Source organism: Nicotiana tabacum, chromosome 23 (genome assembly GCF_000715075.1).
Source record: "Nicotiana tabacum cultivar K326 chromosome 23, ASM71507v2, whole genome shotgun sequence".
Taxonomy (NCBI): domain Eukaryota; kingdom Viridiplantae; phylum Streptophyta; class Magnoliopsida; order Solanales; family Solanaceae; genus Nicotiana; species Nicotiana tabacum.
The window spans coordinates 43,745,740-43,757,005 of NC_134102.1; the positions used below are offsets into that span (position 1 = coordinate 43,745,740).

Below are 11,266 nucleotides of genomic sequence, written 5' to 3' on the forward strand. Positions count from 1 at the left end.
TTTTTATTTTTTATTTTTTATTTTTTTATTTTTTATTTTTTATTATTGTATTATTCTTGTAGTGTTGTTTTTTATTTCTCAAGGTTCATGGGAAGCAAGGCCATTGGAAAAAAAAAAAGCAACAGCAACCCAGATGGTTGGAACTAAGTGTGAGGTACCCGCACGAAGGACCAGGCCTAGGAGAAGTCTGAGTACCCCATGAGTTGCTAGTGCTTCGGCCTTTGGCCTACGAGGGAGTTTCTTTTACCCTCTTATATTTATGGGTGTGCATTGGGGACAATGCACAATTTTAAGTGTGAGGTGAGGAGATTGTCTGGGTGACATTCTACACTATTTTAGTTGTGTTAGTTTAATTCATTAATTTTTTAAATTTTTTTGAAAAATAGAAAAGATTGGACTTTTCCTGACGATGAATCTCCTAGACAGTTTTCTTGAGGGATTAAAGTATAGCCAAAAAATTGAAAAATAAAAAAATAATAATACAAAAGTATGTTTTTTTTTTGTATTTTTTTAGGTAGTAATAATCCCTCGTGATTTTTTTTTGTGCATCGGTTCTTTTCCATGGGATGTAGTTTGAACCGAGTCATAGTTTTTATTTTTAGAGTAGAATAAGATTTAGGGAATAAAAGAAGGAAGATGAAATTCCTAAGCGCTTTTTGACTTGTTTGATAGTAGCATATTTAGGCTCTAGCATGTGTATTACCTTCCCTATAGTTTGAAATTGCTTATGATGCCTTATTGAGTCAGATAGCAGGTTTATTGACGCCTATGCCTCATATTCTTGACTTATGTTCACTTTGTGCTTAATGCTTAACATCTCGTGGCTCCGTAAATACTTGCAATTATTTGAGAATCGGAATGAAATCGTCCTTAGTGAGTCATGTGCCATGTGTGGTGAGAAATTTTATAGTCCGTGTCATTGCAGTAGAGTCTAGAACTTGCCCGGCATGTGAGTTGAAGCAAAATTTTAGGTTTTGCTCGATTTGAAAAATAATTTTAGGCTTTATTTGATTCTTTTGAACTTAATGCTTACCACGAATAAAAATTATTCCTAGTCAACTCTTTTGAGCCTATAGACTTTTATTTGGCAACCACATTACAAGCCTATACCCATTTGTTCTAAATTTTTATTATTTTGATCCTTTTACCTCTTAAAGCACTTTAATTCATGTGAAATGAGCGCTAGAAGAAGTACGGACTAAGTATGGGGTGGCTTTCGAGTGGAACCAATGAAATAAAGAAGGGTACACTTATTTTTTAAAGTAATACACCACTAGCGGAAACTGAAAAGGAAAAAACAAGAGTAGAAAAAAAAAAGAAGAAAAGAAGAAAAAATATAGATGAATAAATTATTGTCTTGTTCTTGCTAGTGGGATATAAAGTAAAGTAGTGCTTAAAGAAAGAAGGAATATTTTTAGGGTGTGATCTTGTTTGTGAAATTGAAGTGGATTGAAGAATTTGCGCTTAAAGTTATTATGTAATGTGTTAAAGTGCTTGGGAGGATGAACCACTAATCCAAAATATATTTTACCCTTCCCTTAGCCCACGTTACAATAATGAAAAAGTCCTAACTGATTTTAGATTGAGCAAGCCTACATTAGTGAAAGTTTACATAATGGGCAAGCCTATGGTACTTTGTGCATGCATGTGACTTCTTTGTAAGAATGAGGAATTTCTTTGATTTATCTGAGTCCTTAAAATATATTTGAGCATTTGATTCGAATGTGTGGATTCAACTTACTCATTTATTCTTGTTGTGAGGGCACATGATTTCGTGAGGGATAGGTGACGTTATTAGACTTCTCTCTATGATGTTAGGTGTTCAAGCCATGAGTGCATTGTCACTATTGAGTCATTTTTTGAGGCTAGGATTGTTATGAGCATGCTGTCTTTGTTTGAATATTTTTGAAGTTTGGCATAAGAAAAGGGAAGTGTATGTGATTGCATATGCTAAAGTTGAATTGTTGCAATTAACCATGGTCATTGGTGTAGTGTGCCTCAATTGTGTAAAAACAAAGTGCTCAAGGATAGTGTGAATTGTTAGTTGACTCGAGGACGAGCAACGTTTAAGTGTGGGGTAATGATGTTTGGCTATAATTATATATTTTTAGTGCATTACTTACCTTATATTTTAGTGCTTTAATGCTAAACTATATTATATTTGTGCTTAATTGACTTTAGTTTATGTGTAGGTACGTTGAAGATGAACTTGAGAGCAAAGTAGAGATTTTATGTGTATTTTATATACTACAAGAGTGGTTTGTGATTATTTGATGATGGAAAATATTATTATGTATAATCGTGCAATGTTTGAAGACAAAACAACAACAACAACAACAACAACAACAACAACAACAACAACAACCCAGTAAAATCCCATTAATGGGATCTGGGGAGGGTAGTGTGTACGCAGACCTTACCCCTACCCCGAAGGAGTAGAGAGGTTGTTTCTGAAAGACCCTCGGCTCCAAAAAACAAAAAGACAAAAGGACAAAAATGAGACAATATTAGTATCACAACAGCAATCATAGGAAAAATAGGAACACCATGAAATCCAGAAGAAAGATGCAAAGCAAAGGGAGACAATATTAGTATCACCACAACAATCATAAGAAAAATAAGAATACCATGAAATCTAGAAGAAAGATGCAAAACAAAAGCGATAGCTAGTAAATAGGACATGCACTGAAAAGTGAAATAGTAAGACACAATATTGCCACTAGCTATCTTAGACAAAAACCCTACATGGCTAGTCCCACAATGGTACGAAGTAAGGCACGACTCAACTATCTCCTAACCTACAACCCTAATACTCGACCTCCACATCTTCCTATCAAGTGTCATATCCTCGGAAATCTGGAGCCTCGCCATATCCTGCCTGATCACCTCTCCCCAATACTTCTTAGGCCGCCATCTACCTCTTCTCGTACCCTCCACAACCAGCCGCTCACACCTCCATACCAGAGCATGTGGGCTTCTCCTCTGAACATGTCCGAACCATCTAAGTCTCGCTTCCCGCATCTTATCATCAATAGGAGCCACGTGCACCTTCTTCCGAATATCATCATTCATAATCTTATCTATCCTAGTGTACCCGCACATCCACCGCAACATCCTCATTTCTGCTACTTTAATCTTCTGGATATGTGAGTTCTTAACGGGCCAACACTCAGCCCCATACATCATGGTTGGTCTAACCACCGCTTTATAGAACTTACCTTTGAGTATCGGTGGCACTCTCTTGTCATACAGGACTCCAGATTCTAACCTCCACTTCATCCATCCTACCCCAATACGGTGTGTAACATCCTCGTCGATCTCCCCTCCCCCCTGGATAACCGAACCAAGGTACTTGAAGTTGCCTCTACTCGGGATGACCTTGTGAATCAAGCCTCACATCCACGCCCACTTCCCCTGGCTCAGCGCTGAACTTTCACTCCAGGTATTCCGTCTTCATCCTGCTCAGCTTGAAACCCTTAGACTCAAGAGCCTGTCTCCAAACCTCCAGCCTCTCGTTAACACTGGCTCGCGATGTGAGACAAAATGAAAAAATGCAAAAGATTTTTAAAAAAGAAGAGAAAACGTTAATTTGAAGAGTTAGGCAGCAGAATTGAATTGAGGAAGTAGTCAGGCTACGCGAGGATATTTGCTCGCTAAAAAGTTGGCGACGCACGGTGTAAGGCGAGCTGGAGGCACGCGGCAGAGCAGGCTAGGCGCGGTCTGTCTCAAGGTGACGCGTGGTCCGGGTTTCAAGCCTATTTCATCTGCTTTTTGATTTTGGACTAGGTTATTTCGTCTAGGCCTTTTCCCTACACATATAAATAGTCATTAAACACCATTTTTTAGAGGAGACGGAGAGGGGACCGAGATTAGACCTGGGATTTTGACCTAAGGAGGCAAGAACACACTAGGAACAAGGCGGAAAATTCTTCTACGAGTTTTTCACTTCCTTCTTCCTATTTCCATTATTGGTTATGAATTCTAGTGTTGTAGTTTTACATACTATTATGAATAGCTAATTTATTATCTAGAGTTTTGATAGAACCTTTTGTAGGATAAATTCTTGTTATGTTTTTATATAATTGAGCCGTTGGATTTCTCTACTTGTTCAACTACGTTATTATTGTGGTTGGTTGAAGAGCTCTCAATCGATTGTGCCTATTTAGTATGTATTACTCAGAAGAGAGTGCATATTTAGGTAGTTGTTGAACAACATCACTCCTAACGTAAATGAGGGATCAATACGGAGGGTTTAAAGGTGGGATTAGGAATAACAAAATCTTGGTGCGATCCGAGTGAGCCGTACTTAGTGCCAGCTAACGTAATTCGGAAAAATATGTCTAGTACATTGTGGTAGTTACTTGGGAGAGAATTACGACACTCATAGAGCTCATGATCGGTAGAGAAAATTTAGGTAAAATTATAGAAGGCATAGCGGGAAGGATTCTGACAATTGGGAAAATCATAACTCTAGACCTCCTTATTCTTGTATCAAATTTCATCCTTGTTATTTAATAATTTTACTGCTTTATAATAGTTATTCGTTAATTAGTTAGAAATAAATATTATAATCTCTATAATTAGAAAATTATTTGGACTTGTGTTTCTTAGTAATATTGAACAGTTGTAGCTAAGCATTAGTTCTCTGTGGGATTCGACTCCTGACTTGTAAACCGGATTATATTTACAACGACCGCTTAGTCCTTTTTATAAGGCATAGTTGGGCGTGATCACTTAACTTTGGCCATGCTTTCTGCTAGACGCGATCAGATTTATTGCAGTTGTAACCTGATAAGTTTCAGTCAACACATTTAAATTAGTCTGTGAGATTGCTATATCAAAGGTTTCTGTACAAGTTGATGAATCTCAAAGAATATTACCCCAATCTAATTTCGTGTTCTGGAACACATGATTTCGCTTGTCCACTGAAACTTCCCTCTTCTTTTCTAATGTCAATTGCTCCATAACCCTGAGAAAAGAAAAAAACTTTAATTTCTGGTGCACTCATATGAGGTAGATATCTCTGTTTTCTGAGTTTATAACAGAAATATGTACCTTCTTATGAAGTTGTCTATTTTCATGTTGGACGAGAGTGACCTTCTTAGACAGTTCTATATTTTCATGATGAATAAGAGCTCTCTGCAGGATATTAATTAGAGGTGGTAGGTAATTAGAACAAGGGCAAATCAGCTTCTAATTAGAATCAAATTTATGTACTGTGATTAAAAAACCTTTTGATTTAATTCTTCTATCTCATCAGTTAGCATTTTTTCCTGCAAAAACGTGAAAGCTTGTGAAATATTAAACATTGATGTCATTAGTTAAATTATATGTTATGCCATATAAAAATTGGATAAGGAAGAGATTTTCTTGCCTTTCTAGTGCGGATATTGTTCAATCTCATTTCCAGTTGGTTTTCCAGAGTGTGGAGATCGCCGATTCTCATGCCTGAAAGTTCTTCACCCTTAAGTCTCCTGCAATATTTTACTTTGATAGTTGTTGACATTCTATAACTTTGCTAATAACCAAAGACATCAGCATAATACGTGTCATATTAGTCTTGCTTTTGTTTTACTAGTAAGTAATTAATTGGATATATATTTTTCATTCTTAAACGTGATTAGGATAAGATCATGCATCCTCAGTCCAGATTTAGATCAAGCATAAGCGTGGAAATTTATAGTATTAAACAAAGACAGAGGTCCCAAATTATTTTCTGAATGTGATGATCTTGATATATGTGGACATTTTGACAATTACAAACTGCCTTATATTTTCAAATGAATCTCACCAAATCCTTGTCAATAATTACAAAATCTTTGTATTGAAGTTCAATCTCTGGTAGATAGCTGTATCTTTTCTATTTCCTTTTAGGTATCCTTTTTGTTTTGGTCGATTGATTCAACATCAACGTAACAGCTGTTCAAGTAGAGCACACCAACTTCATCAGTAAGAGAGGACCTTTCACACTAAAATACACCTCTACTTTGGAGTGTTTTTTACATTTGTTACTACAATCAATGTTGATATATATGAGGAATAGCCAGAATGTCATGATATAATCACTACAAATGCTTATAAGAATTCATTTTGTAGTGTATATATATTCCCTTCAAATAATTTTTAGCTAATGTGCATCTACATTTAGAATACCTTCACTAGACATTGCGTATTTGTACAAAATATATATATGCATCGGCTAGGCGAAGGGGATATTATGCATGCTCTTGGAAAAAGTAATATGTGAACCTGTAGTTCTCTTGCAGATCGTCCATTTGCTGTCTCAGCCTTTTTGCCTCTGTCCGCCACAACTGGCAGTTAAGAAACATAGCCGTTTTAATGATGTTAAAAAGGAAACCAGCAATAATATTGTTGAGTGAAGCATTGCTTGGTCTTTGAAACATTTTTTTTTTTCTATTACAGTTTTTTGGTTGGTTAGAAGGACTTCATTTACATTTACCAGATATCTTTCGCAAGATACATATCCCTTCTAGGCATTTTCACATACCCAAGAGGAAAATCAGATGCTGCACCGCAACAGCAGATCAATATTTTGGAAGATCTCAAAGTGTATTCACTTTTTGGTTCTCAACATACAAGGTAGTGGTCAATACCAAAGCCCCCGACACCACAATGCGGCTTTAATTAAAACGCAAAAGGCATATTCTAACTCAGAAACCTTGTTGTTTCTGCCAATGGTTTTATTTTTACAGAGGGTCCGATGCAATTGAAATTTAGATTGAATTGAGCTAACTAAGTTCTGTTTAGACGATTATTAATGTTAGTGAAGTCGTGGATCTATAAGGAGTAAAATGAGTAGAAGATTACCTTGGCCTCTGAAAAGGGTGTCAACAATTGATGATGTTCCTTCTCTTCATTATATCTGTCAAATATTGATTTCATGCTGATAAGGAAAAGCTAAGATATTAGTCAATTGGAAGGTCTACATTGCCAAGATATTAAAGGTGGAAATTATGCTATTTGGTGATGAGGAGATTATAGCATGCGAACGTGTGATTACACACATGAGCAAATCAAGGAGCTTTGCCTCCTCTAATCCTATAGGAAGAATGAGAGTAACCGTTCTTTTACTACAGTTTTCACTGATCGACGAAGAACTTATACATGGGATTTTTGCTAGTCTAAAACTGAAAGAAAAGTGATCAAAAGATATAAAACAACCAAGATATTCCTACATGAGTTCATGCTATTAACTTGTAATGTTGCAACCAAAACACAAACAACATCTGTTTTGTATTTTTCCTTCCTCTTAACCAACAAAAGATGAAAAATTGTAGTGCTGGAAAACAAGCGGAGGAAATATTCTTCTTCAAGTCTCTCAGTTTACCTTAAATAAAAATGTCTATATATAGTGCCTTGATATTTATAAATTTTTTTCGAACTTGTACCTAGACCAGCAGGGTTGATCGAGGTATGAACTTATTGTGCTCAAGCACCCATTAACACCAACTTGACTCTAGTAGTTATATAGAAAACAGTAAGAGAACTAAAATAGAATAGTCAATACCCAGTAAATAAAAAGATCCCTTGGTGCTTTGGATCAAGGGCGAAAGTTAACGCTTGAGGAGTTTGGAGGAGCATAAGTACGATTCTTAAGCAAAGCATTCGCTACTTTTCCACAACACATTGACTTTCTCTTCTTTCCCTAATTCCATATCTAGTCTTATTCTTTCAATTGTTGATGTTTTCTTTGTGTTCTCTTCTTTTTTATGTTTCCTTTTTTATTTATTTGTCTCATTGTGGCACATAAAAACGAAAAAGTAAGAACTAAGAATTGATTGAAGCTAGAGAAATTGAAAAAGAAAAGAATGTGCCTCTCTTAATATTTTTTGTGGTTTTTGTGGCTCAAAAGAAAAACGTTTCGGGTACTATAAAAATGGAAAACAGAAAAGCGAAAAGCTTTTGCAATTATAAGAAATGATGCTATTATATATCGTTTTCAATAAGTAGCACAATTGTGACTTGACTAGAATTTTTTTAATAATGATATTATTATTAGTAGTTCATTGTGACTTGTATCTAGAAGTCTTTTTTCATAATGATAATATATTAACCGTAGATTTGTCATTAATTATTTTTACTGTCGCAAATAGTTGTGCACTTATACTATGCGATTGGTAGCACTTTACGTTCTACGTTATTTAACTCTAGAGTTCTCCCTTTCTCAAATACATGTACGTACAAAACTATCATTGTTACATCAATTTCTTAAAACATGAACCAAGTAAATTCATGTGCTAATTTGGATGAATCTAATTTTATTATTCCGCATCTTCCTTTAAAATAATTGATTCATTACAATAGGCATTTTGGGAAACATCAATCTTTAATGGCTGGCTAAAGATATCCATAACTTATTCTTGTGACTTTACCACCTTGAGTTCAAATTCTTTCTTGGATCTTCCTCGCTACCTTGTTCACAACCAATTTCATGAGAATCAAATGTTTCATATTTCCTCTTTTAACAAGCATTTGCTTGCAAAGCTTGTCTGGCTGATTCTTATTTCGGTTTTTCATGGACTCGCAAAAGTTTGGACAAGTTTATCAATGGTCGTGATCTCCAAATCCATGAACTCTTCTATTGTGACAACAATGCTAAATCATGAATCACGGATCGTTGAAGTTTTGCAGCTATAGAATCATCCATCAATTCTTCTTCGTCTCTCTCATCATCATTTGTCATTGTCATTATTACCTTTTTTCTGTCTTCATATATAGAAAGTATTGTTCTTGAATATCTCATCACCAAATCTATGATGAATGAGATTGAGGTTATCCATCTTTCTCATGGAAGTGACATTATTTGCTACCTATCTATTCAAGATTCTTCCTCATACATCTACTCCATATAGGTAACTGCTTTATCAGGATTATAAACGTCGGTGGGCTCCTTATCCTCAAATCTTTCAAAAGCTACTTAATTGCTATCTCGGTACGTAGTTCTACTACCTAAAAATATAATGTCTTCAGCTTCGTGCTTCCCCATCCCATCATCTAGCTAATCTCATTCACATTCGTTTTATTCTGAAGATCATTCATTTTCGAATCTTCGTCCGCATGTTTCTCAAGACAATTAACTTTGATGCCATAAGTTAAAAATTTTGGAAACGAAGAGGATTCTCAATCATGGTTTCTCTTCAAAATGTACTCTTCTTACTTCTCTCAACTTTCCTTAAAGAAAATGTCTATATATAGTACCTTGATATTTATAAACTTTCTTCGAACTTGTACCTAGACCAGCAGGGGTGGATCTAGATATGAATGTATTGTGCTCAAGCACCCATCAACCTACTGTTCATGAAACTGACTCTTGACTCTTACTATTCATGAACGACCTTTACTGTTCATGAAACTGACTCTTACTATTTACTTTACGACTTTTACAAAAAAACAAAATAACATAAAGAAAAGAAAGGAATCTAATATCGTAGTTATATAGAAAATAGTAAGAGAACTAAAATAGAATAGTCAATACCCAAATAAAAAGATCCATTGGTGATTTGGATCAAGGTCGAAAATAATTAACTCTTGAGGTGTTTGGAGGTGCATGAGTACGATTCTTAAGCAAAGCATTTTGTCACGTACTTAGTGTTGAACTAAGCACACATGCGGCACTTGACAACTTGTTCACGATCTAGAAGAGTTGATGGATGAAGGGGTCATTGCAAAACTTTTACTCCATTCGTTTCAATTTAGATGAGTTAGTTTGACTTGCCAAAAAATTTAAGAAAAAAAAGAACACTTTTGAAACATGCGGTCCTAAAAGCTTAAGGGACAAAAGTTTTGTTGGGTCATAGTATTTGTCTGGCTATAAAAGCTATAAAATAAAAAATTTAAAGTTGAATTGTTTCTAAATATAAAAATATATCATTTTTTTTTAAAGAGACTAATAAGAATGCATACATGATACTATACATGTATTTGGAAAAAAAAGGTGCACGTTAGAACAGTGTTGATAAGTAAATAGGTACCAATGGTCATTTTATTAAAGCCAAGTTGAGAAAATAAGTAAAAACACTTTCCTTCACTTCTCATCATGAGAATTTGATGATTTAAAGATGCTTCTAATAAAGTCTCCCCAAAATTTCCAACACTTTCATATTGATTCTCATACTAGCAGGCTAGCAGATCTTATCTTCTCAAGGCATGTCACCGATACAAAATTTCAAGAAATATAACCTATTCCAACAAAGGTAAGCCCTATGGTAAAAACCTCCTCATCCTAATTCATACATCATTTATATTCGTCTAGTACCCTGCAGGCGGAAGGACCAATTAGAAAGCTTTGTTAACTGCTGCTTAATTAAGATTGACGGGTATTATTTTCACCTAGCTCCAAGGATAATGAGTTAAATTAATTAATTAATTTAATTCTCCAAATTATTGTTAGTATATAATTACTTCTGTTCTAACTGAGCATATAATGTCTCAGCATTAAAGAACATGTTATTTATTTCCGCGATAGAAAACTTAATTAAGACGTAGTAGAGTAGACTAAGTTTCAAATCAGTCCTGCAAATATTTTGTATGGTTAATTTCGAATGAAATTTCTTTAATAAGAACCTGGAGTTTGAGTATTCATAGAGCCGACCAGTACTGGAAAAGATGGTTACTCCAACTTCAGCGTCGCAAAGGATGGCTAGTTCCTTGGCTTTCTTAATTAATCCGCTTTTCCGTTTTGAGAAGGTCACCTGCCTACTGGCCGGATTGTCAATTCTTCTGATCGCGATCTTTCCTCTTGCCATAATTTAACCCTTCACTGCTACAACGTAGAGCTTTACAGCTTCCAGCTTCTGCACACGAACCAAACTAAATTGGCTTTCAATGTCAATTGATAATTGAATTTATTGGTTAAATGGAAAAATTGCATATTTACGAGAAAATGATGAGAGGGGTGCTTACTGTTTGAGATGCTTAATTGGTTAGAAATTTATGGTCAGCGCGAGCAATACAAGGATGAAAAAACCGCTTGTTTTGATGAAACCCTATAATTCAAAAGTGGTTTATGAGTACGTGTGAGATGAGGTCATGGATAAACTAAAATACAGACAATAGAGTTGCTTAACAGCCAGACACTATCATATAGTATAGTAATATACTCTACTAATCGTACCTTTTCTCCATAACAACGCACATGAACCTAACACGCCTAAATTTTTTGGATGTTAGCGTACGTCGATTTAATTATTAAACGTTTTTAGGATAGTCTTGTAATTACAAGGAGACATACCATGTGATTACATTT

The 11,266-nt window shown here is 35.1% G+C and overlaps 1 protein-coding gene across 3 annotated transcripts; it reads right to left on the reverse strand.

Moving 5' to 3' along the window:
* Window positions 1-2,413: 2,413 nt before the first annotated feature.
* LOC107811079 (MADS-box transcription factor 23-like) lies at window positions 2,414-11,058 on the reverse strand. Of its 3 annotated transcripts, none has more exons than XM_016635933.2 (9): window positions 10,924-11,058; window positions 10,585-10,830; window positions 6,829-6,904; window positions 6,250-6,311; window positions 5,375-5,474; window positions 5,232-5,273; window positions 5,056-5,139; window positions 4,881-4,969; window positions 2,414-4,788 (listed from the first exon to the last, which is right to left on the reverse strand). In XM_016635933.2, exons 2-9 carry the CDS (start codon window positions 10,764-10,766, stop codon window positions 4,773-4,775), a joined length of 651 nt encoding a protein of 216 aa, XP_016491419.1. In that variant the 5' UTR covers window positions 10,767-10,830; window positions 10,924-11,058; the 3' UTR covers window positions 2,414-4,772. The 3 variants fall into 3 exon arrangements, with proteins under 3 accessions (XP_016491419.1, XP_016491418.1, XP_016491420.1); XM_016635932.2 differs by having other exon boundaries at window positions 10,585-10,814; window positions 10,924-11,031; XM_016635934.2 differs by lacking the exon at window positions 10,924-11,058 and having other exon boundaries at window positions 6,829-6,883; window positions 10,585-10,916.
* Window positions 11,059-11,266: the final 208 nt, after the last annotated feature.

What these genes read in the sequence shown, in the direction of transcription:
- LOC107811079 (XM_016635933.2), bottom strand. Translation starts at nt 10,766, where the DNA reads ATGGCAAGAGGAAAGATCGCGATCAGAAGAATTGACAATCCGGCCAGT. An exon ending in TATGAATACTCAAACTCCAG is followed by an intron (nt 6,905 to 10,584) that starts GTTCTTATTAAA and finishes TTTCCTTATCAG; the next exon opens with CATGAAATCAATATTTGACA. An exon ending in GATCTGCAAGAGAACTACAG is followed by an intron (nt 5,475 to 6,249) that starts GTTCACATATTA and finishes AAAATATTGCAG; the next exon opens with GAGACTTAAGGGTGAAGAAC.